Genomic DNA, 27,133 nt, shown 5'->3' with positions numbered 1-27,133 from the left:
ACATCCGGTGCTATCACAGGCATCGAACAAGACGCACCTCCTACGCCACTTGAGTTATGTAATAGAGCTGATGCCCCAGAACTATCCACCCCAACATCCAACTTTGCGAATAACTCGTGTATTCTGACCTCTGGAAAACTTCTGACACAATGGAACAGAACCCTAATGTCTTCATCAGCCGCTAGCACAAAGGTGTCATACTGAACCCGGGTCGAGACAACTGCAATGGGAATCTTGTAGAACAACTTCTTCACAAACTTGCTACCAGAAATCCCAACCTTCTGTAAAATACTGTTCTTTAGATCTGACAACGTGCTTGTTGAACTGATGAAAACACTCACCGGTTCTCTATCAGTGAACTTCACACCATATCTTTTGCTTTTTTAATTTTTCCAAAGCAATGCACTAGAACAAGAACACTCTCCTCCTCACTTGCCATTATGATAATGATCTCCCACTCATGCACCTGAATCTCACCAACATATATATAGATTTTCACTCCTCATAAACCGCTGTAGGCTACAGGGTTTTATGTAAAGTAACATTCCTTCATAAACCGTTGCTGGTAGCAAGGTTTTATGAAGAGTTTCATGCAATCATAAACCGTGGTAGCTACCCACGGTTTCTGCCTTAATTTTTTCCTTCGTAATCCGTGGTTGGTAGCCACGGTTTATGCTCAATTTTTCTCTTCCAGAAACTGTCCCTGCCAGCCACGGTTTATGTTCAAATAGTAAACCGTAGTTGACTCCCACGGTTTATATAATATACGAATTTGCACAACCACGTAACATATTTCTGTTTTGCACATTTACGTAACGAATTCATTGATTTTATTTAAATATGTCATTTGCCCTCACATGTTTATAACGTAGGTGATAATACTATTGTAAATAGAATCTAAGTAGTTTTGTTGAACCGATTTATTGGTAATTTTTATTTTTAGGATTGGATATTTTTGTGAGTTGTTACTGTAACAAAAGTTTACATAAACAATAATCTAGGATATTTTTTTATATATATATATTATTTTATATATTTTAAAACGAAATAGCTAATTAAAAAAATAATTTTATATTATGTATTCACAAAAAATTAGTCATCAATTTAAAAAATATATATTATAATATAAATATATATTAAAAATAAGTTAAATAATATAACTATTTATACATAAATACATAATAACTTAATTATGGCTAATTTTTAATGCGTTCATAGCATATTTATAATTAAACTTTTCACGAATAATTAAAGTTTTTACTCCTTAGTTCAAATCACTATAAAACTTCTGCCATGTATAAGCGATAAAAAGTAGAACACGCAATACAACTTGTAATTTTATAATCATAAAATTGACAATATACAAAGCATATGAGTTTGCCATTTTTTCACAGCTAAATATACAAAAATGATATGCACCGCAAATAGAATGGTGACATAGAGAAAGCATAGAGAAAAGATTGATGAAAACAATGGAAAGAAAAACAAAGGTAAACTGCACATTAGAAGAACGAAGAAGTCACAAGAGTTACACGAACATAAGAAAATGGTTTGTAAACTAACTAGGATTTGTAATCTTTAAGATTCTGATTTTTCTAATGTAGTTCTTCAGATAGAGCTCCGAGCATTTAAAATAGTCCTTGGACATATTTCTGGTGATGAGTCATCACCAAAGCGCTGACGTGGACTCGGTTTACCACGCTGGAGGGGCCAACGGCTACCTGAACAGGCTAATTTTCAGTTTATACCCAGATTGGTCCCTCCTATTATATGTAACCCTAAATTCTCAAATTCTCAGACACTTCATCTCTTCGTCTTATTCATCTCTTCTTTTTCTTCGTTTATACACTTCTTCCTGTTCATACACTCATTGATAAATTAAAATCATTCATTCATAATTGAAATTCAGGATTTTATTCTAGTTCATTACTGGTATAGGGTTACCGAATTAGTCTAAGGAATGAGGACTTACGAAATACCAAGATTAAGAATGTCCTCAACCCAGATGTCACATTTCCTTTCAAAGTCACATCTATTTTGTATAACTCAGAATTAATCACAAAAAATGAGGTTAGACATAAAATGAATTTTTTGGCAATGTTAGGTAATAAGCATAATAAGTTGTCATACAATTTTTCAGCATGTTTAGATATGTGATTTATGTCCTAAGTGATGATTCTTGCTACACAGAAATTAACAATTGAAATGAACAAATTAAGAAATTATTGGATTGAACTTTGCGGCTGTGGCTCTATCAATATCTTCTTCCAGGACTCCAACTTCCACTAGTTCCATAAGCTCCTTTCTTGATATGTTCCATTCTTGCTCCCTTTAATGATTAAATCAACATAGACAGCAAGAAAAATTCAGCTTGATCACTCAAGAAATTTGTTGACATTTTTTCTGACCAATGACTAATGTAGCTATCAACATACATACCCCTTTTAATACATTCCTTTCTACAAGGCCTTTAGCACACAAGGCTGTTGCAATGAAGATCCCCAGAGTGCCTCCATACACCAACACATCATATGAGCCTCGTGCTTTGTCAGCCAGATGGACGAGCGAAATGAGCTTGGAACAGTAGAGACAACTTGCTGAGGTTTTTGCACAACTGCAGTATATGTCATAAGCTAAAATCACCAATTATAGCTTCATTTCTTTTAATTAATGCAAGAATTTGAATGCCATGATGAAATGAACCTTCTTGAGTAGAGCATATGTTAGACCATAACTGGTCTAATCTTTTCAAGGCTTCATAAGAGTATGCTCCCCCAGCACAACCGACCTCTCCACTCACTGAAACACTCTCCATTATTCGCTACAAAATAAACAAGTTTCTATATCAATCTTCAATTGGACTTCTTACAAAGAAAGCACAACAGTTCATAACATCCAATGTAAAAAGTGTATGAAAGTGTATGTGATGATTTTTAGTGGCTAAGAAAAGGGAGGGTTGAATCTTAGCCCCCTTTTTGCTTGATTACATTTGCTGGTCCTTGAGGAGACTTTTTCAATTTTGTCTCGTTCCTAGCCACGAGAATTTTATTTTTGTCTCGTCACTTGGCACGAGATATTTTTTAGTTTTAGCTCCTGTGCAGTAGAAATAGAAATGGAGTAGAAGAGAGAGAAAATTACACCCAGATATATCCTGGTTCAGCTGCTAAGTGTAGTGTAGCCTACATCCAGTCTCCATCATAACAATGATGAAATTTTATTATAATCTTCTTGATTACAGACTGTAAAATAATAACCCAACTTACAAGGGAATTAGTCACCAAAAAAAAAAAAACTTACAAGGGAATTCCCACAGAATCATGAAACACAACATAGATGAACAAAGGAACTCTAAGGACATCTATGGCTTTTTCTTTTAATTTTGCACTCTCTTCCTTTTTTTCGCTCTATGGCTTTTTCATACAAACCTCACTGTTTGCCTTTTTATATGAGACTCAAGACATGACAAAATTAAACAGAAAAATACAAAACGAAATACATTGAAGGAGAAGAAAATCTGTAAGCTTAGGTAGCTATGAGAATTCTGTGCCTTGCACTATCACTACTTACTTCTAACTCCTTGAATCAAACCGTGGCTGTTCACCCTTTTTATAGAAGAGGGAAGCTTCCACAGTTGAAACAAAAACCAAGCTTAACTTATTTTCCTTCACACATAACCGGTTCGACCAAAGAGAGAGAAGAGGTAACCCATGCAAAACCCAACATGCAAATACCTCTAGTTCTTCCTTGGTCATCAGTCTTCGTCAATCCGAGTGCTCCATCCTTGGCTTGTTCTCTAAGATGAATTTCTGGCCCTTGATGCTTCATGATTATGATAGCTTCATCTGCTCCAATCTCTGCCTCTTCCATTACATAGCCATCCTAGCTACTTCCTGTGGTGGTTGAGTAGAATCAGAGACAAGCAATCCCTCCAAGGATCTTCACCTTGCTGGCCGAATCTTCTTCAACTATTTTTGGTATGAAAAAGCAAAGATCTCATCACAAAATCTTACCACAAGTAATGAAAATCTTAGCCACAACATACTTTTCTTTTTCTTTTTTGTGCCATCATTTTGATGGTCTTGTAGCGTGCTTCTTTTTCTCTTTGGTGGCTGTGCTTAGCTTCCATGGTTTCTCTGTGTTATGGCTGAAGGTTAGAAGCAGAGAGAGAAGAAGAAAGTTAAGAGAGAAGAAAGAGAAATTTGAACATCAACTAATGAATTTTGATAAAGCAAAATAAATGTCCAATTCCCTTTTACTGAGTAACGTGTAGCTTAATGACGCCCATCGAATCAATGACCAGCTCTCTCTTGTGTTTCCAATGCATATATTAACTTCACTTTAATGAAATTTGAATTCTATCACATGGTGAAGTGTGAGATCCGTTGAAGGCATAAGGCAATAACAGCATTTGCTTTCCTGATTGATTATTTTCGGATCATGCATTGGGTTGTATAGCAAAACATGATTAATTTGGACTTGTAGCAATAATGGATCAATTTGGCCCAATAAATATTACAACAATTCAGCCATACAATCATTTTAATTTTTATATCAATGCTGAATGAATCCACACTTGGGCTTGCATCATATCATTTAATTTTCGGCCCAATATAAACTTGCATTGCAAAATTATTTTAATCAACATTTAATTAAAAATTAATTTTACAATTAATTATATTAATAATGTTTAGTCATCACAAATATTAATTTAGAGTTTTCCAAACTCATCAGTATGAATAGGAAGAAGTGTATGAAAGAAGAAGAAGAAGAGATGAACAAGACGAAGATATGAAGTGTCTGAAAATTTGGAAATTTAGGGTTACATATAATAGGAGGGACCAATCTAGGTACAAACTGGAAATTAGCCTGCTCAGCTAGCCGTTGGCCCCTCCAGTGTGGCAAACCGAGTCCACATCAGCGCTCCGATGATGACTCATCACCAAAAATATGTCCAGGGACCACCTTGAGTGCTCGGAGCTCTATCTGGAGGACTACATTAGGAAAATCGGGATCTTAAGGATTATATCGGGTAATTGCGTGAATCTCAGGGACGACTATGGGTATTTACTCGACAAAAAATGATAAAATTAACTCTATATTAAAATTGTTTGTAAACTATCGTGGTTGTAAAATCATACAACCGGGTCACTGGATTATTGGTTTAACCAGTGAATCACTGATTCACTCGGTTCATCCGGTCACAATTAAAAAAAATATAAAATTATATAAATAAAATTAAAATGATGTCTTAAAACTTAAAATGCAAGTCTTTACAAATATTAATAATCTAATATCAAGTCTTAAACATAACTAATAATCTAAAAAAAACGATAATAAACTAATCTATAGTACAAAAATCAACAAGAGCAAGTGAAAGATAACACAATTATTTAAGCAACACAGCAACCACCGCCATTCCACCAAAGTTTTCATAAAAAAATCTAACCTGGACCGGGTTAAATTAACCGACCGGGTCACTGATTTTGACGAAAACCTATCGGGTTGAACCGGGTTCTACCGAATCCCATGTATAGCCGGTTCGATGAATGTCTTAGCTAGACCAGGTGATTGGATTTCCGGTTGAATCGGCCGGATCGAGCCAGGTTTGATAACTATGTTATTAGGAGCAGAGGAATTAATGAGTTTAAGCATGACTTGACTGAAACTAGAGGAAATATTGAGTTACCGGATCAACTGGTTGAACCAGTAACCCAGTAACCTAACCGGTTCAATCAGCCAATCAATTCTAACAACTATGGTTCTTAGCATTTTAAGGAACCAGAAGGTGGCCAGAACCCTAACCCTTACCCGTTCTCCTATTCTCCCTCACCCGAGCCTTGCTAGCTTATCGTCGTCTCCCTTAACTCCGCCGCCTCCTCCCTTACTTCCCCCCCTCTGCTGTGAGCTTGTCTTCGCCTCTCCATCTTGCCGCTGGCTTCGTCTTCTCCTCTCTCTGCTTGTGCCTCTGCTTCCGCGGCGGCGTCCTCTATCTGCTTGTGCTTCTTCTCCGCCGCCTCCTTCCTTCCACCAGTCTGCTCCACCTCTCTGACTCTTTTTTTTTTTCTACTTATGGTTTAATTTTTATTGTTTATTAAATGCTAATGTTGCTGCTGCTGTATGTGAAATTTTATTATTGCTGTATTGTTGTTGGTGCTGTTGTTGCTGCTTATTGTTATTCATATTGCTGACTAACTTGTTGATAAAATTGCTTATCACATTGTTGATCAAATTAGATTAGCTTTTTAACTTTTATATCTAAGGTTGTTGTGCTTTCAATTTTTTTTTTTTCCGGTCATGGTTCTGAGGCCCAGCCAAAGTGGAAACATATTCTGGTGTGTGTATTTGAATGAGTACAAGCTAAGATCAACAATCTTTGTTGAGGGTGGCCTAAATTCTTGTGCCACAACATTTGCAAAATTGGTAGATGCAAAAGCTTTGGATTGGGATTTTGATAATAAAATTTAATATTGGATTAATAATAAAATTCAATAGTAGCTTTGTTACTTGGTACTTGAGAATAGTTACATGAGATTTCGGTGGATGATTTTGAACTTTCTTTTACAATGTATTCATACTACAACTTCTACAATACTTGTTGCAATCATTGTAGCAACTTGACAAAAACTTTCTTTAAAATAGTTCAATTAGTTTTAGTTTCCTTTCATTGTGGACCTCTTACAAGTAATTTTGACTGTTGTCTATTTTAGCCATAAAGTTACTGAAGGCATTCATATTTTGCAGCAATGGTGGGCTTATCTCTTGGAGAACAACATTTCATCCAAGGTGGAATAGCTCAAGATCTTCGATGTGATGGTAGGAAGAGGTTGACCTATCGACCAATTTATGTGGAAACTGGAGTCATCCCTCAGGTAATGCTTCACAGGTTGGCACTTGTTAGTGTAATATGATGATTTTGCCCAACCTAACTTTCCAAATCTTTTTGGTCAACGACTTTTATGTGTGATGAAATTCATGGCAGGCAAATGGTTCAGCAAGGGTTAGAATGGGTGCTACTGATGTCATTGCCAGTGTGAAGGTACATTAAAATATGGGTACTGATCTGTTCTTTCATGACTTCCTGCATCCTTTTGTTTTATAATATGGTAATTTTTTCCAAATCAAATAAGTTCTTTACCATGATATATTGGCAAGTGCAGGCCGAACTTGGAAAGCCTAGCTCACTGCAACCTAACAAAGGGAAAGTCTCTATACATATTGATTGCAGTTCAACTGCAGAGCCAGCCTTTGAGGTTGGTTGATATATTGATATTTACCCTTATGATTGTCTAGTGAAGTCCTTCAAATATTCTGGTTATTTTCATGTTATATAACTTTAACTCTCACTGCAAACTTACTAAGTAAATTCCTATAAGCTTCGAATAAGGTGAAATAATTGGGGTAAGCAGATAAGTAGGTGACTGAAAGCTTGAGCGTGGAGCTCGTCTAGGAGGTTAGATGAAACTTTGAAATAATTCCCATCCCTCTAGGTTGGCTGTGTTAAACATATACCGGGAAGCTGGTCCAGTTGGTGTTGCAGAGTTACAAGTGGGGACAATAGGCGTTGGATTTAGGGGTTAATGACGTGACTTGGTACTTGGATTTAGGCGTTGGATTTGGGAGTGTTATCTTCAGCTTTGGTGAACTTTCCGCTGAATAAAAAAAAAGATATGAAGTTGTTGCTTCTTGTTGTTCACTAGATATGCTTGTTTGGAGTGAGATTGGGAAGTGTGTCCAAAATGACTACTTGGCAAATCATAGCTTGTAGCAGGAGTTCAATCTAATAATCTAGGAATATCTTTTCATTGGATGATTTTTGGGTGGGGGGGATGCAATCTGATGTTTCTTCAACTTAATCATCCATATTTATTTGTTTGAGCCCTTCCCCTTAACAGAAAAAAATATGTTTAAATGGTGTATTGGATCAATAAGCTGTAGACTGTTGGTAATCATAATACCTGTCAAGATTATTCGTTCTAGGCATGGAAGGAGGGAAAGAGAAAATGGGTACTCTAAAAGATATGATAATGTATTAATATGATATCTTCTTATATGATGAGGTATGGACCGTATGGTACAACAGATAAACTAGTAATCACTTTTGTAATATTACCTAATCCTAATGAAATTAGGAAAAATATCATGAAATAAAAGTAAATACGTAAATTAATCCTAAGTGATCATCTAAGATACATTGTACGTTTTAATATATGATGTGAGATATTGTTTCATATTCTAGACAAAATAGTGATGTTACTTGATACCTTCTTTTTTTAAAGAACAGGTGGGGGTGGAAATCTTAGTCTTCTAATTATTGCTGCCTCTATATATCGTTTGCAATCTGTTAAAGTATGCTTCAATTTATAGATGTAACTTTCAATGGTTATCTTTTGCTTGTAAATAGGGTAGAGGTGGTGATGAGTTATCAGCAGAACTGTCCAATGCTCTTCAAAGCTGTCTGTTGGGTGGTAAAAGTGGAGAAGGTCATATTGTGCGTTTTACCATACAGTTGCTGTCTTGTATCATATCTGCATGCTTCAGTATATAAGCTGCTGGTGAACTTTTCTGTACAGGTGCTGGAATTGATCTCTCCTCACTCATTGTTATTGAAGGGAAAATTTGTTGGGATCTTTACATTGATGGGCTTGTTGTAAGTTCAGATGGAAATTTGTTGGATACTCTAGGGGCCGCCATTAAGGTAAAATATGTATGATAAATGCTTGAAAAGATGGCAATGAGTTTTGACCATAAAATATTAGCATTTTGAGATGCAATCATTTTATGATGATATGTTGAGATCAATAATATTTACTTCATTATTCTGATTGTCAATGTAGATGTTACCAACATGGTTCTTCCTCCTTTTTCTTTTTTCTTCCTTTAGTAATACTCGTTCCTTATTCTTTAGGCTGCTTTGAGCAACACCGGCATTCCGAGAGTACAAGTTGCTGCCGGTGAATCAAGTGATGATCAACCGGAAGTTGACATAAGTGATGAGGAGTTTCTGCAGTTTGACACATCTGGAGTTCCTGTCATAGTTACACTAACCAAGGTATCATACATACATTTCTCTTATTTATTCTCAGATTGACCATGTTTTCTGATAATTTCATGTGATCAAACTGTTTTCAAGGTTGGGAGACACTATATTGTGGATGCTACTTCAGAAGAGGAGTCACAAATGAGCTCTGCTATTTCCATTTCTGTTAATAGGCAAGGGCACATCTGTGGTATAACCAAACGCGGAGGCGCAGGCATGGACCCAAGCATCATTCTTGATATGGTTTCTGTTGCTAAGCATGTTAGCGAGCAGTTAATAAACAAACTGGATTCTGAAATAGCTTCTGCTGAAGCTGAAGACCAGGAATGACCTAGAATTTAGTCATAACTGTGATGTATTTTAGACTTACAACTATTTAATGGTTGAACTAGAGTTTAATTTAGTGTACATCAGAAATTGTTGTGTCTTTAGCTTTGAAGATTTTAGTCTATGGTGGATGCTGGAATGGTTCATGTTAAATTATACACCACCATAAGCTAGGGTCCATGGTCATTATTTAAATTTGTTAACCTATAAAGAATTAAAATATTGAAAAAGAATCAATTAGAATTTGAACAATTTTCAAAAGCATGCTTAGTTTCATATACGAGGGAAGCAATTGGTTCAATAGTCTTATTAATATTACTTGAGAGTTGAGAGCATGGAATAAAAGTTAAAAAAAAAAGTTATGGGAAAGTTTCTTAAATAAATAGGATTGTGAAACCATCTTACCCAACATTTAAATTAATCTGTCTTAGCATTGTAGTATCAAACAAAGTAGTCATAGAATAAATAACTGAAAAAATAATTCAGTTTCTACTAACTTTATTAGCATTGTAGTATCAAACAAATTAGTCATTCAAAAAAGAAGAAAAAGATCAATTCAATTTCTACTAAGATTTTAATATCGGACAAATTAATTCTTAAACAATCAATATTTTTTAGAACAAAGTGGTTCTTAACAGTTTATAAGCCATTTTTTCAATCCAAAAAGTTGTCAATCAAACTTGTGCAAGGAGAAAGGAAGAACAGAAATATATTCCTAATTTACAAAGTACAATGGTGTATCTATAAAGCACAAAACATGTGCATAAAGTTTATACAGAATTACGACGAATAGAAACAGAAAGGTCCACAAAAACTCCAAATAAGAGAATTGCAAGACCAGTGAAGTTTATCAAATATGATTCTCTTTGGTGTGGCTGCAGATTTGACTTCGCGCGCAAGAAACCATACTTTTCCATCAAGCCTGTTTCCGCGGCACACACGGCCATGAACAACAGCGCCCTCCCGCCAGCTACGTGCCATGGAACTACTCTCGCTCTTGTTCGATCCGCAGCTCTCGGAAACATGAATGTAACAAATCCAACAAGCCACTATAACATTACAACAATACACACTCAAATTTTGTTATTATTTACTAGCGGCTTAAGAGGCACTGGTCCATATTTTTAGCTTTAAAAGAAACTAGTTTCAAAGTGTTTGCAAAGCGACTCAACACAAATGTAAAGAATCCAACATAGTGCAATAGTGAAGAGACACATAATTCTCATTATTATTAAATAGTCTACTATCTAAGCATAGTATAAAAAAAATATAAAAAAAGAAAATTTTAGGTTTAATATTGAGATGCTTTGTGCTATAATCAAATGGTTATTGGGTTAATGTTTCAGCAAGTCATATTAGTTATTTAAAAGATCATGTAAATAGCAATGAATATGTTATTTCAATATACTAATCTAAATATGTTTTTCAATTATACTCAACACACTCCATATTCCTTTTCCCTAATGATACAATTTCAGATATTTAATCCAACAAGTTTTACATACCTGTAATCCAGACAAGCAAAAGGTGCCAATGCCAATCCATGAATGGAGGCTATAGACATTGGGAAATCCCATCATATTATGGAACTTGAAAGCGGCACATAAACCAACAATCCCAAGAATTATAGAGATTAAATGAAGCATCATGTGGAAAAACTTCTTGGTTTGCCTTTGGCTTGGTATTGTTTGGAATGATAATATAGCTGTTCAAAATTGAAGAGAAAAAATTTATGTTAAATTGAAGTTACAAAATGTTGCATTTGCATAGATGCTATGCTATTTAAAATAGATAAAATAAATTATATTCTAGCTAATAAGATACAAAAATGCTATTCGTATACCAAAATCAACCACTAAAATCAGCCACTAATATATTTGTGTATAAATACATGTGCGGTTTAATTTATTTTCAACGTGTATTTTATACTGGTGGCTGATTTTGGTGTACACGTAGCATAGTCGAGTAAGATAACTATCTAGAAAGAGAAGGGGAATGAAGTTTCATTGTAGGTACCTTCACCACCCAGGAAAATAAACCCCATGAACATCATTAAAGGGTGAACCTGCATAGCATTAGATATATGTTTATGCATCATTTTCATGTGGCTGCTATCTGACTAATGTAATAACAAAAGAAAGATAGTGTAATATCTATCATTATTAGTGATATAAGCAAAATTAACTACTTTCTAAACTACCGCATCAAAAGACACCATTTTTGGCATGTGACAACATTATTTAATTAGATGTTAATGAAAATCTTGTGTAAGAAACAGTTCTACGTTGAAGACTCGAAACCCGTTGTCCGAATCATAGTCGACTCCCTCGCGAAAATGCAACAACCAAACAAGCAAGAGTATGATGGCCAAGATGCCAAACAAGTGTGCCAAAGCATGAGTACCATAGGAACTCATTTCTCACAAGATGGTGGTGGGAGATGAATGAATAGGAAGTGATTGAATGTGAAGAGAGACAAGTGAAATATTAAAGACAATAAAAATTGATGAGGAGGGATCAGGAGAATAAACGTACTATGCATTACTTGTATTCTTGGTTTTGGAATTTTATTAAAGAAGCTTTGGAATTTAGCCAGCATCTATTCTACATATTCTTCCTTTCTTTGCTATTTTCATGTAGTTTGTTGTGATCTATTCTACACACTTTTCCTTTCTTTGCTATTTTCATGTAGTTTGTTGTGAAAGTGGTATTTATGTAGTTACCTTAGTTGCTTATTGTAGTTTGATAGTTAGTTGATAAAATTTAACATTGTACAAAAAGTTGTTGAGGTTGAGTGTTCAAATATCATACAACTTTGTCTTATTTATTTATTGAAGTTTCCAACTTTTATTTTTTTTAAGGAAAAATATCATAAAAATACAAGGTAAATATCTAAATATAGTGTCTGACTATAGTGTGCAAATAGACTCAAACTCAAATAATGGGGTGATATTAAGATTTCGTCTCTCCCATGTAAATTTTTTTGCTAGTTACAAAGTAGACAATGTTGTAATGTAATAATTCAAGACTTTTATGGAATAATTCATGTGGACCTATATATAATGATGTGAAAGTAATAGTATACATTAATACAGATTGTGTTAAAGAAAATTCCAACAGCTCATTTGACTTACAGAACATGATTGTTTAACTTTACATGTTTCTTCCTAGTAACACCAAAGATTGGCAAAAATCTAGTTAAAGAATACTGGAAACCAAAAAATCTAACAAGGTTTTGACAATCTTTCTTTTCTTCATTATCTCCTTCAGAACTCAAATGACTCAAATAAGTTTTTCCCTGGTATATATATGAAAGCTGCTGCCATAGAAGAACACTCAATCCTATCAGCAATGAAACACTTGAAATAAACAGATAAACAAGAACTAGTCCTCTTGGGGATAGAAGAAGGGCAGATCTCAGAAAGGCACCACTGATTTTACTCAAAATTCGCAATCCAAGATATGTGCCGGAAATCCCCTTAGAATTTTCAAGGGAGAAACTCAATGGTGGCCATACATGCAAGCCTGCATGAGTGGACATGACGGCCACATAGGTTGTGCTTAACACAGCTGACATGAGGAAGGCGACAAAGCTGCGGTGATTAGCTGCACCAACACAGTTTCCAATCTGCCAAAGTACAAATTCTGTTACCAGAACAATCATCAAGACAAAAGCAGTTTGAAGTACCAACAAAAGTATCCACTATAAGTACTGTACAATGCCTATCAAACTAATTTTTTACTTTATTTTGAATGAAAATTTATTGAAAAAATAAAGCTTTAAATAAGGTTTTGGACCCAATATTAATAACATAACTGGTATTTGGTTTTGGTCCAATAAAATTTAAAAGTCTCTATTTTAATCCTTGTAGAAGACGTGGCAGGAATACTCGTGACACGTCTTGTCACATCAGCATTTCAGTTTAACATCTCTGAAGTCGTCTTGTTTTTTTATTAACTACCTTCAACCTTTTTTACATTTGAAGGGTATTTTTAGAATATGTAAATGCCACCGTAAAGCTAAGTTAAAAATTTAAAATGTCACAACCCCTTTATATGGTAGTATATAAGATTACAAGATAAGTAAATTTCAATAATGAGGAGATTAAAAGGAAACATTACTTTGAGGCATATTATGTCATAGCATGATAATCTCTGCATTTCAACATAGAAACACCTCTAAACTATTCACACAATATTAATATCTAAATGAAAAATTCAGGAGATGATTGAACATTGGGATTGATGTTCTTAGAAGATGACGCAAACTTACGAATGGGCAGTGATGATCCATGTCCAGTATACATTTTCTACATGATCGACAGTGATGAGCTCTAGGTGACTTTGGTTTTGAGCAGTAGTGACAGAAACTATAATTTTCAAGGCCGCCTTTCCCTACAGTTGGGTAGCTTCCCCACAATACATTTGGTGGTGTTCCAGCACACCTAAAAGCTGCAAGGCTGAAAGAGGAAAAGGTTACAATGGCCAAAATTGCTGTGATGATTATGTGTAAAGTTCCCCATAGAAAACTGATAGAAAAGACAACAGGATAGACTGCCCACACTCCGCCACCTGCAAAATAAATAAATAAATGCATGACAAAATACAACAATAATTTCTTCACTTTTAGGAATAGGTGAATGTTAAGGAGGATGACAAGAAATTCACTAAAGGATAACTAATATCATAGCCAATAACATGTAATATAGAACTATTTATTATAGTAACACAGAATCACAAAACTGATATTTAACAATTTGAATTAAATAGAAGAAAAATTTTAAAATTTTATCCATACTGCAATTCAATAGGCAATTCAAACTCTATCTGTAGTTCTGTACTGGACTCACAGTGTTCAATTTTCCAAGCACACAAGAAGAAAATTTTTAAGTTTCCAGCAATATAGCTAACCAAAATCAGAGCAAATGCCTAAGTGCAAGACTAATGTTTCTGTCTTCTGACATGGTGGCTATAAGGCTTTAGTCACAAAACATCCTCTATACTTATGACACCCAAAAGACATTTGATAAAATAAGTGAGAAAAAATGGAAAAGGGGGTAATATTGAAAAATGAGACCCATAATACGGTATGACAACAAATGAAAGCAAATTCAGTTATACGGTATGACAACAAATGAAAGCAGAAAAACAAAAGAAACAGAAGCTTACATAATACGAAGAGCATAAATATGATGACAACAGATATGAAGCACTGATCTCGCAGTTGTCTCCACCTAAAGGACTTGTGATCACTTTTCTTCTTGGATTCATCTGTAATGGCCCCACACCAGCCACATTTGAAAACAGTTGCACAAGATGGAATCATAACATGCAGTCCACAGCCCCAACATGTTGTCTCATAGTTCTCGTTAAACTCAGTTACATATTGCTCCTATATGTGACTTACATGAGCAACCAAGGAAGCTACGACATTTCAAATCGTAGAGGAAAAAAGGCAAGCAATAACATCCATGAAATCACCAATCTACCACAGATATCCACAATCAAATGGTATCCAAAGCGAAAAAAGAAAACAAATTACAACAAGTACAAAGCAGCACATGAAGATTAATGTATACAGAAAGCAGAACTGTTATTATTTTTCCCCTGCCAGAATATTATTAGATGAAAATGTACAGAAATTAAACCCTAGCCACCTACTATATAACAAAAAGTGAAGCATGAAAGAAACAGAGTCAAAGAAACAGAATCTGACTTCTGGTTTTAGCTTCCATTAAACAAGGCAGAGAATGGTTTACCCAACAAAACAATCAAAGAACAAGTGAAGAAACCTTAAAATGGAAAAGACAATCCAATACAAAAAGAAAGTCAAACATAGAACCAACCTGAGGAGAAACCAAAGAAGCCATGAGAATCTCGTTTAACAAGAAGTGGAAATTGAAGAAGCAAGACGAAGGCTTTGGCTTTTAACAGGCCAGGCCGATTATTGCACCAAAGCAACTTGAGCCTGGCCCGTTCTTTAAGCCCGACCTAAAGCCTGTTTAATAACCTTCCCAAAAAAAGAAACAAAAAATTATGTCAAATAAAGCATGTATGTTTCAAGGTGAAGACTCAGTTCATAGTTGAGCATCAAATAGTTGAACACTTCAACAACATAATCATGATAAAATAATTGTTGACAGAAAATTGTATTCATAATCAGATGCATGAAGTGATAAACATTTTTCGTATATTTACTATTTAGTGAATTAGAAACAGATCCAAACAAATTAAAACCAGAGATAGGATAGAAAAAGAAGATCGAAAATAGTGAGGGTTCACGGTAGTTACCTGCGTCTCCGAAAAGGAGAAGCTCGCAGGGCGGGAGTTGGAAGATGGTGGTCTGGTGAGATCGGCAGATTGTCGATAGAGAAAAAGAGAAAAACGGCGACAAAGCGAGAGCGGCGGCGATGGGCGGGGTGGTGATTTTGGTGTGAGAGGGAAAAAGGAGGAGAAAGCGGAGGAGTGGGTGTGTGTGAGTGAAAGAATGAGCAGAGAGGAGAGTGACGATTGATAATGGCTATCAACTTCACATGCCAACTGCATTTTAGTCTGCACCATATATAAAAACATATAAAATATTCTAACAACAAATAAATTAAAAAAATATATATGATAAAATTACAAAAATAATAAAAAATTATAAAATTATTATTTATAAATTTTATAAAAATATTTAAATAGCTATTTAAAAATTCTTAAAAATTGAATCTATTTTTTAATAATTTGTATTTCTACATTCACTATTAAAATTATCCATTATGTGATAAATAATTTGTATTTGAATATTTTAAGTAGAAAATAATTTTAAATTTTTTTATTGTATTTAAAAAGTATGAAATTTGGTTTTAAATAATATAATTTACGAAGTAAGTATAAAATAAGAGAAACGGATAAATTAATTTTTGGTTTTTTAATTTACAAATATTTAAGTTTTTGAGAATTTAAAAATATATTTAAATTTTCGATCTTTTTAAAATTTGGATATATCGATTCCTAAATCTAATTTATTCCATTTTAAATTTCACGTGTGCATTTATATTAAGTAATATAACGGGAGTCACATTTGATTTTTTCTGTTGAGTTTGACAAATCTAAATAAACATAAGAGATTAATATATCCAAATTTTAAAAAGATCAAGATTTAAATATATTTTTAAATTCTCAAAAATTTAAATGTCCGTAAATTAAAAGTTCAATGATTTATTTATTCATTTTTCATAAAATAATTATATATTATTTAATATGCGAGTGATTATGTGAATTTTTTATTAATATATTTAAATTGAAATTAAGGTTAAAAACTCTCTTACTTTCGTCTTTTTTTTCTATAACCAGAAATGAGAGGAAAATTATAGATCGCTAACACCAAAAAAAGATATTAAATTATTGTGGAAAAAAATATATAATTAAAATTAAAATATTAAAAATATTTTATAAAAATATTTATAATAAAATAATATATAAAAAAATAGAATTGAAGTTAGTGCATTTAAAGATATTAAAAATTTTGAATTAAAAAAATAAAAATATTAATGAATGAATTAATTTGGTCAGGAGCGAAGCTAGATGAAATATTAGAGGAGACAAAAAATATTTACACAATAAAATAAGATTAAAATAAAATTTTAAAGGAGACTAAATTAAAATTTACATATAATTTACATGTAAAAAATTAAAATGAAGGGGTCGTTGCCCCATTTTCTCTCCATGTAGCTCCGCCACTGAATTTGGTATACCATATTCAATTTTAGAAACTAAAATGAGTAAATTAATATAAAATTATAGATCAATTTAGTGTATCTAATGACATAGTTGATGACATGTGGACGAGTAATATTAAAACATGTGGCATAAGTTGACACATGATAAAATAGTATTGCGACACGTGACACACTTGTTCATATCAGCCTGCCACGTGATCAAACCATGAAATAACATGTGTCACAAATAGTCCACGTCATCAAGCCACGTCGGCATGTCATGGAAAATAGGTCAGTGACCAACGTGATGCATTTTTGCCAATTTCAAAGACATCACTAGTGCAATTGAAATCTTTGAGACGATTTTAATACACAAGGCTAATATCAGAACCCTGGCTTAAGTCATTGTAACTAGGGGTGGAAGTGAGTGGGCTACCCACGGGAGGTCGTGGCTTGGCTCGTTTTATGCTCAATTTGGCTCGTTTTATTAAACAGACCATGCTTGAATTTTTTGTAAAACCTATTAGTTAAAAATGTTAGGTCATAGGCTTTAAAAAAGTTTACGAAACTTGTTGGACCGACTCGTAAAAATAATTTTTTTATAAAAATAAATTATTTTTATTTTAGACTTTTAACTATTTATTTATATATTAAACACAAAATAAAACTAAAAAGAATTAATAGTCAATGGTTAAAGACGGTAGCTTTTTTAAAATAAAAAGTTTATAAATTGTAAATATGGTTATGATATGTGACTAATGATTGATATATAATGCATTATACTTTACATATTATAAATGATAAATTTTAGAATATATTTAATGTCAATTTAGAATTTTTAAGTTTATTGTTTTGAGTTATAATTACAAAACAAGCTTTTCAAATAGGCTCGTGAGTTTGTCGATTTTTGTTTTACCCACAGTATTCTTAACCTGACAGACCAATAACTAATCCGTCATGAATCTAAATTCTATTTAAAGATATATCGCTGATTAATGAGTTGTTGCATATATAAGGCAAAATTGGCAAAATTCGAACCTTAGACTTGTCGAGCTCTAAACAGGCCGAGCTTAAAATTTGAAAAAACCTATAAAAAATAATAACCCTAAGTTTAAGACCTTGAGCCATCTATTTATAACATAAATCAAATTTGTCAAAACTAAAGCTCAGTTCCAACTCGGCCCATTTCCATCCCTAATTATTAAGTTTGCAACCCTCCTTAAGTCGTCTTCCTTCAACTCCCTCCTTAGTCCTTCCTTATTCATTCCCAAACACAGTGATACCTCAAAAGTCAAAACATGCACTAATCAATCAATAATCATCCAAACATACCGTTGAAGTTTGAAACCCTTCTCTTCTCTCCTCCCAACAAAACCTCCCGTTTCAACTTCAGCTACGAAGAAACAATTCAAATTCCCGCTTCCTTCTCCTTCCAGCCACTCCCTCCAACTAGCGTTAAGCTTTGATTTGGTAGTACTGCATTCTTTACTCTCTTTTCATACTAACTTGTTATTTGGAGTTTAAGCATGTCATTCATGAATTCTTTGTTGCATGCCCAATCTTCGCTCTGATACGATTATCGTTTTCTTTGTTTTCGGAAAAAAAACTAGTGCCAAGATAAAGTTTACGATCGCAATTATGTGTCACATGGGGTTGTGAATAATGTTTTAGGATAGCTCACAACCTGTTTGATAGAATGTGTCTGTTACAACTTACAACTATGGAGGTTATAGCTAAAACAAGCAAATGCATAGTGGTCCTTTTCATTCTATTTGTATATTGTTGAAGTCCTTGCAGAAACAACCAAAATGTTGAATAGTCTCCAAAGAATGTTGGAGTGCGTTACTTTTTTTTTACCGGACATGTGTTTGAAATATAAATGCAATGTGGATCTGAGTCTAGTATCTTGTTCTTTTACTATTCTCATATTTTGACAAAAGGTAAAAGAGCTATTTATATTCTCGTAGTAAATGTGCTTGTTGTCATTTGTCAGTCATATTAATATACATTGTGTACTGGAAGTAGGGATACTCTATTTATGTTAGTTAACTTCCACTTCAGAGTTCTGTTATAAAGACAATCCATTTGTTTTATAAACAAATGCAAACTGTTTCAACTATTTGCCTTAACTAACTTTCATATTGGGAATGCTACTTATCATGAAGTATTTTGATACAAATTGTATTTGGAAGCACTAATCCTTTTGGTAAATTGTCACACTAGAGTACATCATTATGATCACAAATCTCTTAATTAAAATCCATTTACTGTTTTTAAATCCTGTATTCAGTCAACATTTCCTCCGTGCTGTTACTTTTCGCTTACTATCTGTCCATTTTTATCCTTTTTCTGTTTAGGGAGGAATAGCCAAACATTTTTTGGTGGTTGCCCCAGGGGAGGTTTTTTTTTTTTTTGGGGGGGGGGGGTGTCTCTGTTGATGTTGTATATGAAGTTCATTTGCTCTATGTTACAGTGTTGACTTATTATTTCGCATTTTGAACCCCAATCTTCATTTGCAATCTTGCCCTTTCTGATAGCGATTTTTAAGCATTAAAAAAAGTCCTAGACTATATATACGGTTAAATCTTGACTTCATGAGGTAAGTTTGCTCTACCCTTCAAAGCTTCTAAACATGAAAAAATGGGCTAGTTCTGCATGTGCATATATAATACTTCTCTGTTTTAAGGGTAACTAGGTAATTGAGTTCAATTCTTATGGCCTCTATTGAGTTTTCCTGATTGATGTTTTGCTGTGGCATTCCTTGCAAAACAGGGATTCAGATGGAGAAAATGCCAGGTATTGCAGAAGCTGATGAGTCACCAACTTCTCCTTCCCTACCAGATTCACCTTGGCCACCGACTTCACCTTCACTACCAGATTCACCTTGGCCACCAGCTTCACCTTCAGAACTCAATGTAGTGGCTGATATGGAAACGGCGCAAGTACCTCCTACAGAGCTTTCTATTATCCGTAAGAAGGGGTTTGGGACCACAGGAAAGAGGATACAATTGCTTGCCAATCACTTCAAAGTTGATGTTACTGATCCAGATGCAATATTTTTCCAATATAGTGTATGTCAAATCTTTCTGTCGGAAATTTCCCTTATATCTCAGGCTTTGGCTGAACGAACATTTTCCAGGTTGCTATTACTACAGAAGATAAAAGAACTGTCGAAGGCAAGGGCATTGGGAGAAAATTGATTGATAGGCTTTGCCAAACTTTCTCGTCTGAACTTGGTGATAAAAGGTTTGCCTATGATGGAGAGAGAACTTTGTATACAGTTGGTCCTTTGCCATTTGATAAGTTTGAGTTCAAAGTATTGCTTGAGGAATCATTTGCGAAGCAGTAAGTTTTTCATAGGACTTGGTTGATTGTGTCATTTTTTACCCTATAAAGCTTTTAATGTCTTCCAATCGTAGCCCTGGTGCTGATAATCCTGGTGCCAATGGAAGCCCTCATGAAGAAACCAAAAGGTCAAAGCATTCTTTTCAGTCCAAGGCGTTCATAGTGGAGATAAGTTTTGCTGTCAAAATACCCCTGCGGTTCATTGCTCTTCCCCTAGAAGAGGTTGAGTCAGATACTAACTATCAGGATGCTTTGAGAGTGCTTGATATTGCACTGAGGCAGCAAGCAGCTAACAGGTTTGCCTAATGATAAACATAGCAGAAACTTTCTGTGATTTTCTTGAATGGAATTTAATCATAATCTGTTTTGTCTAACTTAGTTAAACTGCTTCTTGTGAGAATGTGAAGAGGGTGTCTCTTGGTAAGACAATCTTTTTTTCAAGATGATGCAAGGAACTTCAGTGAGATCGGAGGCAATTTGATGGCAGTTCGTGGTTTTCATTCTAGTTTTCGTCCAATGCTGGGTGGATTGTCTCTCAATATGGGTATGACTTCTCTAATATATATATTGAAATATTACCATAATAAAGATGTGTTCTTGTGTTTACACTCTTCATTTATTTACTTCCAGATGTGTCCACAACAGTGGTCTTAAAAGCTGGACCTGTAATTGAATTTCTTCTTTATAACCAGAATGTGAAGGAAACCCGTTACATTGACTGGGCAAAGGTGATAAACTTCTAATCTATTTACATAAGGTTCATCATGCAACATTAGTAAATTCCCCATAAGTTTTTTCTTTATTGGTAATCTACAGGCAAAAAAGGTGCTTAAAAATTTAAGAGTGCATGCAAAACATCGTAACCAGGAATTTAAAGTTTCCGGCTTGAGTGAGAAACCTTGCATTCAACAACTGTAAGTGCTTTTTTTTTTAAAGTCAAGTATTTATACCTTGTTATTGGAATCTCAAAGAAAGGGGAGAATTATTTGTCTGATTTCTTCCTCAGTTTTAGCATGAAGTTGAGGAATGATGATGACAAAAATCAAGGGGAGACAATCAATATTACTGTATATGAGTATTTTGCTAAACACCACGGCTTGAAGCTGACCTCTTCTGCTTATCTTCCATGCCTTGATGTTGGGAAGCCAAACCGGCCTATTTATCTGCCTTTGGAGGTTTGCAAATTTTAATTCTTGCCTGGACCTTGTGTTTGGTTCAGTTATGTTATTTTGCCTTAGATATTAACTATTGATCTAATTGTACCTGATTATCTTGTTTCTCTATGCTTTACTTCGGCTGGAGTAGCTATGTTCTCTTGTTTCACTCCAGCGGTACACGAAGGCATTATCTCCAATTCAGAAAGCATCTTTAATTGAAAAATCACGCCAAAAACCTCAAGACAAGATCAAGACTCTGACAAATGTAAGCTTTATTTTTAGTGCTATCATGATATGCTGTTCCTTTTCTGTTTTTATGTATATATTTTTTAATAAAAGAGTTGTTTTATTCTTATTGATAACGTATGTATGGTCATTACAATTTTTTGTAGGCTGTAGGAAATAATTCCTATGATCATGACCCTGTACTTGCTGCATGTGGAATTTATGTTGACAAGAAATTGATTGAGGTTGAAGGTCGTGTTCTTGAGCCACCAAAGGTAAACATTGGTTTCTGGCATATTTCATATTTTTATGTGCACTGTGGAGTTAGCAAGTAACAGATAGAAGAGAAAGTGGTTTAACTAAGCTGGTTTCAACAGATTAGTTTAATTCCGAAAACTAATTCTCCTATGTCCTATAAAATTTTCTTTGACAGTTGAAGGTTGGAAAGAATGATGATTGCTTCCCCAATAATGGAAGGTGGAGTTTCAGTAAAAAGGTGTTTAATTATACTTTCAACTCAAAAATAAATTATTCCCTGTTTTTCAAATTTTGTTTAATATTTGAGTTGATATTTTCATAATTGATAATGCTCCCTTTCCTCTTGTCAGACACTTCTACAACCATCACACATTGATTACTGGGCTGTTGTCAACTTTTCTGCACGTTGTGATACCAGTTACTTATCGAGGGAGCTGATCAAATGTGGAATGAGCAAGGGCATTGTATGCTACCGTGCATCTATTTGATTATTTTGTTTTAAAATTTAAAATATTGATCATCCCTTTATGGGTTGTTTGTGAGTTGGGATTTTGGAGGAAAATGAAAGGAAAGGAAAGGCCTGTGGTGTTACACATTGAATCATTTGCACTACAAACCTTTCCCTCTCCTTGCCTCCAAAATCCCATCTTACAGACAATCCCTTACTCTGCATTTGATGACCACAATATGATTCTAGGTGAATATTTACACAGAATATTGAATGCCCATATACTTTAATAGAAGAAGAACCACTGATGAAAAAATCTAGTGCTGTTGCAAGGGTTGAAAAGATGTTTGAGCGGCTTACATCAAAGCTGACAAGAGAACCAAAGTTAATTCTCTGTGTCTTGCCAGAGAAGAAACATTGTGAAATTTATGGTATGTCTTCTGTCTAATTTTGCAGGATTTCCTTTATATTTTTGTGTTTGTTTAATTGCTCAATTTTCTTTTGTCAAATCTTAGGGCCTTGGAAGAAGAAGTGTCTCAGTGATTTTGGTGTTGTCACACAGTGCATTTGTCCTCTCAAGATCACTGATCAATACCTTACAAATGTACTTCTTAAAATCAACTCTAAGGTAAGCAAGTTGTTATGAGCCTTCTCCTTGCAGAAAATTGAGCTGTTGGGACATGATGTGATATTCTAAAGTAATTTATTACTGCAATATAGTTGAAATAAAGAAGAGATTTTCGGTCTATGAAGGTACAACAACCTTTTCTTATAGGGGAGGCATACTAAAGTTGGGGAGTGGAAAAAAATCAGGAAGCCATCAACTTGATTACATTATTTTAGGAAATTACTGGGATATCTATGCTACCTACTAAAACAGATTGTTTACAATGCAGCCAAGATTTGAAAAATGATAAAACACATTCATTTCAATCCTTGCAATAAATTGAACTTTATGTGTATTAAACATTTTGTTTCACTTTCATAATTTGTATACATGTCATTTATACAGCTTGGAGGAGTAAATTCTTTGCTGGCAATAGAGCACTCTGGGCATCTACCCCTGATTAAAGATACCCCAACAATGATTTTGGGAATGGATGTTTCTCATGGTCCTCCTGGTCAGTCAAATCTTCCATCGATAGCAGCAGTAAGGCTATCTTTTCGTTCTTCTTTTATTTTTCGTTAGAAGAATGTCGAGCTATATTTGTCTTGTAATGCAATTTATATGTGTTTTCCGTCATTTGTTCTAAGGATATATGTTTCTGTATGCTGTTGGATTGTAGGTTGCAGGATCACGATGTTGGCCACTGATTTCAAGGTATAGAGCATCTGCAAGAACACAGTCATCTAAGGAGGAGATGATTGATGCCTTGTGCAAGCCTGTGGATGAAGAGAATGATAATGGTATTATCAGGTTCGACTAAATATGTTAACGGGCTACCATGATATTTTGTGGTTAATAGGAAAAACACTCACATGTACTCTGCTGAGTTTCATCCCATTTTATAGCCCTTCTAGTTTAGATGAAAGTGCAGTGCCTATAAAATATTTGGAACTTGCAAACAGGTTAACGATTACAACAACCAAGTCTTATGCTACTAGGTTGGCTTGGCCAGTTAGTTCAAATGACATTACAATTCCTATGTTTGTGGTCAAACTATTAAATCTAAATCAAACTGGCAAACAGACCACATATATAATTAGATGACAATACTTGTTTCACTGATTTGTCCTTGTTCAATGATATGCATGCTTCCTCACTTTAGATTTAATATCTTTTCAAAGTATTTGATTTTTTTAAAATTATAAATAAATTAAAGAAAAAGGAAATAAAAGTTAGTGTAAAAAATAACAGGAACACATGAAACAGCCAGAGTATTAATTTTGAAATGAGATGTATGATACACTAGTTTAATTGAAAATGAGATGTATTTCTGATACTGAGTTTTGGGAAGTTAATTTGTCTCTCCTGATTTGAAGTTCACAAGTTACTTTGGAATGAGATAAAGTTCAAGGAGAGTTTGTGCATGTTCCTTATTTATTCTTATATTGTATTTTCACATTTTCATAGTTTCATATATTGTAATGATCATTTCTCAATTCTTATCTTTGGTTCCAAGATATCAACTGTGAAATGGCCTCTTTCACTGCCCTTTTCCAACAGTGAAGTTTTTTGTTGGGTGTACCCAATAGCAGTGAATTACTAATCCGATATGACCATAAACAGAGTACTTGCTGCTTAAATTTAATTCCCATTTGCCTAATTTAAGATAGAACTAATAATGTTCTATTCAATTGGGAAAATGTCACATCATTTTGCAGATTGAAAATATATTATGGTAGTTGTTTAAGATTAATGTATCATATCATCTCTAAGAGTTATATCCAATATGCCTCTTTCTGTATCTAACAATGTGCATTCTCAACTGTTAATTGAATCCCGAAATCCGCATGTGAAGATTTTTATCATTCATTGCAATTGTTTATTCCGTTTATACTCCATGATATCATATACAAGATAATAAGATTACATTATGATTTTTCCTTGCAGAGAATTGCTTCTAGATTTCTACGAATCAAGTGATAAATGTAAACCATCTCAAATTATTGTCTTCAGGTTCCATTCGATCACTTTTACATTCAATTTACATCCAGTAATATATGGTCTTCAGGTGAACTAAGCTGTTTGTAGGCCTATAGTAATAAGCTGGAAGGTACTGGTAGTGCTTACTACAATATGATATCTAAATATTAGTATACTTGTTCTGGTATTGGATGAGTGGTTTATAAAGTTTAAATTATATGGATAAGGAGTCTGGTGTCTGGACTCACTTAGGTGCCTTAATTTCCATAAGTGCATGCTTTTTGGTTCATTTAATTCTAACCTATGGTTATATGTTCAGGGATGGAGTTAGTGAATCACAATTTAATCAGGTTTTGAATGTTGAGCTTAACCAGATAAAGAAGGTTACTCTGCAAGCCATTCATTGTTCTGTTTGATTATCTGATTTGTTGCTCATATCTTTGTAGCTAGTTACACTTGCACACTGTTCATAGTGCATCTTTGGGTTCACTTATTTTGTTCTTGCCAAATAATTCTAAAGGCTCTCTGAAGCATTTTTCTGGAAAACAATTTTCAAAGCAAATAAGTTAATCCAAACGTGCGAGATATTTAACGGTATCCCTTTTTTTATGGTTCCTAATCCTAGGATGACGACAATGATGATCTTTTCTAATTATAGGCGTACGAACTTCTTGAGGCTGTCATTATTCCCAAGTTCACGGTAATTGTGGCGCAGAAGAATCATCATACGAAGTTGTTTCTAGCTAATGGTCCAGAAAATGTTCCTCCTGGTATGCTACTTCTTGTGTGCCGGGTATTTTATTGGTACATTCAGTATCATCATCCCATTAATTGTTCTTTTCAGGGACTGTTGTTGACACAAAAATCACACATCCAAGGAATTATGATTTTTACATGTGTGCTCATCAAGGGATCCATGTAAGTTTACCTTGCGTTCAGTGTAATATCTTTGACTTAAATTTATGATATTTCATCCAATTTGGTTTGCCTTCTTGTTTTCCTCTCAAACAATAATAGGGAACTTCCAAGCCTGTGCATTATCATGTGCTGCTCGACGAGATCGGTTTCTCGGTAGATGGCTTACAAAATTTGATCCATTCGCTGTCTTATGTGTATGCATTCTTCCTACCTATTGCTTGATATTTTGACCTACCCCGTGACTCGTGCGCTTACTATTTTGTAATTTGTTTCAGGAACCAAAGGAGTACAATTGCAACCTCAATTGGTAATTCACCCTTGAGTTTATTTTCTGTACACCTCTAAAGAAAAAATATCAACTTGAAAAAAAAAAACGTGTTTAAACTTTGTTTCATTGCTTTTCTCCAGTGGCACCTATATGCTATGCACACCATGCTGCAGCTCAGATGGGGCAAATGTTAAATTTTGATGATTTGTCAGAAAAATCTTCAGATGTTACTTCAGAGGGAAACATTCCCATTCCAGAGCTTCCAAGGTTGCATAGGAATGTCAAGAGTACCATGTTCTTCTGTTGAGAGCTCTTAAATTAGAACACATTTTGAGTGATCATTGAAACCGTAAATATGAAAGCTGTATAGTTGGTATACATGCAAATACACCATTCCCAGATTTTGTTTGACTTTGACCGATAGAGGTAGAAGATATCTGTGCTCTTTGGTTAGTGAAAAGATTTTGGGAACCACATGACCTTTATGGGGCTTTGTTCATGATAATTTTGAGGTCATTTTGGATACTCCTTTAGCTTGTTTTATATGCAGGTATTACTTGAAAGTCATTTCATTGTCTGAAGAGGTAAGCTTCTATTCTTTGTTCTCGCAGTGATTTTTGTGAAAAATTACATGAATGAAACGTAATTTATTTAAAGATGTAACAATTTGCTTATATTTACATTGGTATTATTTAAACATAACTCATCTAGCTACGCCATTCTTTGCTACTCCTATTGAAAACGCTTAAAATCAATTTCGCCTAGAAAAATGTTGTAATTAGTTTTTTTGAAATAAAGTAGCTCAACACAATAGAGTGGAGCAAATTTAAAGACAAAAAGCCGATCAACACCTAGAAAAAC

The 27,133-nt window shown here is 34.2% G+C and overlaps 4 protein-coding genes across 8 annotated transcripts; 2 read left to right on the top strand and 2 right to left on the bottom strand.

Moving 5' to 3' along the window:
* Positions 1 to 5,755: 5,755 nt before the first annotated feature.
* LOC112717048 (uncharacterized) lies at positions 5,756 to 9,625 on the top strand. Of its 2 annotated transcripts, none has more exons than XM_025769144.3 (8): positions 5,756 to 6,030; positions 6,742 to 6,869; positions 6,980 to 7,036; positions 7,158 to 7,250; positions 8,402 to 8,480; positions 8,571 to 8,695; positions 8,906 to 9,049; positions 9,131 to 9,625. In XM_025769144.3, exons 2-8 carry the CDS (start codon positions 6,744 to 6,746, stop codon positions 9,365 to 9,367), a joined length of 861 nt encoding a protein of 286 aa, XP_025624929.1. In that variant the 5' UTR covers positions 5,756 to 6,030; positions 6,742 to 6,743; the 3' UTR covers positions 9,368 to 9,625. The 2 variants fall into 2 exon arrangements, with proteins under 2 accessions (XP_025624929.1, XP_029145163.1); XM_029289330.2 differs by having other exon boundaries at positions 5,782 to 6,420.
* A 430-nt stretch (positions 9,626 to 10,055) lies between these two features.
* On the bottom strand, positions 10,056 to 11,890 carry LOC112717047 (probable transmembrane ascorbate ferrireductase 3). Its single transcript, XM_025769143.3, has 4 exons — positions 11,649 to 11,890; positions 11,381 to 11,429; positions 10,870 to 11,069; positions 10,056 to 10,413 (listed from the first exon to the last, which is right to left on the bottom strand). Exons 1-4 carry the CDS (start codon positions 11,778 to 11,780, stop codon positions 10,135 to 10,137), a joined length of 660 nt encoding a protein of 219 aa, XP_025624928.1. The 5' UTR covers positions 11,781 to 11,890; the 3' UTR covers positions 10,056 to 10,134.
* Positions 11,891 to 12,392: 502 nt separating this feature from the next.
* LOC112717045 (protein S-acyltransferase 11) lies at positions 12,393 to 15,912 on the bottom strand. Of its 3 annotated transcripts, none has more exons than XM_025769141.3 (5): positions 15,655 to 15,912; positions 15,210 to 15,373; positions 14,533 to 14,755; positions 13,637 to 13,935; positions 12,393 to 12,991 (listed from the first exon to the last, which is right to left on the bottom strand). In XM_025769141.3, the coding sequence occupies exons 2-5, from the start codon at positions 15,231 to 15,233 to the stop codon at positions 12,494 to 12,496; spliced, it is 1,044 nt and encodes a 347-aa protein (XP_025624926.1). In that variant the 5' UTR covers positions 15,234 to 15,373; positions 15,655 to 15,912; the 3' UTR covers positions 12,393 to 12,493. The 3 variants fall into 3 exon arrangements, with proteins under 3 accessions (XP_025624926.1, XP_025624927.1, XP_072061852.1); XM_025769142.3 differs by having other exon boundaries at positions 14,533 to 14,848; positions 15,655 to 15,907; XM_072205751.1 differs by having other exon boundaries at positions 14,533 to 14,787; positions 15,655 to 15,902.
* Positions 15,913 to 18,187: 2,275 nt separating this feature from the next.
* On the top strand, positions 18,188 to 26,797 carry LOC112717044 (protein argonaute 16). 2 transcript variants are annotated; one of them, XM_025769139.3, is made up of 23 exons: positions 18,188 to 18,536; positions 19,839 to 20,137; positions 20,206 to 20,411; positions 20,486 to 20,707; positions 20,819 to 20,955; positions 21,042 to 21,139; positions 21,228 to 21,325; positions 21,418 to 21,586; positions 21,717 to 21,833; positions 21,961 to 22,068; positions 22,227 to 22,289; positions 22,402 to 22,515; positions 22,765 to 22,930; positions 23,015 to 23,127; positions 23,512 to 23,649; positions 23,786 to 23,916; positions 25,054 to 25,119; positions 25,406 to 25,469; positions 25,745 to 25,856; positions 25,931 to 26,004; positions 26,104 to 26,198; positions 26,280 to 26,311; positions 26,413 to 26,797. In XM_025769139.3, exons 2-23 carry the CDS (start codon positions 19,847 to 19,849, stop codon positions 26,577 to 26,579), a joined length of 2,781 nt encoding a protein of 926 aa, XP_025624924.1. In that variant the 5' UTR covers positions 18,188 to 18,536; positions 19,839 to 19,846; the 3' UTR covers positions 26,580 to 26,797. The 2 variants fall into 2 exon arrangements, 1 of the variants encoding a protein (XP_025624924.1); XR_011867003.1 differs by having other exon boundaries at positions 18,228 to 18,536; positions 25,054 to 25,091.
* The last annotated feature ends 336 nt before the right edge of the window (positions 26,798 to 27,133 follow it).

This window comes from Arachis hypogaea, chromosome 10 (genome assembly GCF_003086295.3).
Source record: "Arachis hypogaea cultivar Tifrunner chromosome 10, arahy.Tifrunner.gnm2.J5K5, whole genome shotgun sequence".
Taxonomy (NCBI): Eukaryota; Viridiplantae; Streptophyta; class Magnoliopsida; order Fabales; family Fabaceae; genus Arachis; species Arachis hypogaea.
This window is presented reverse-complemented; position numbering and strand designations above follow the sequence as displayed.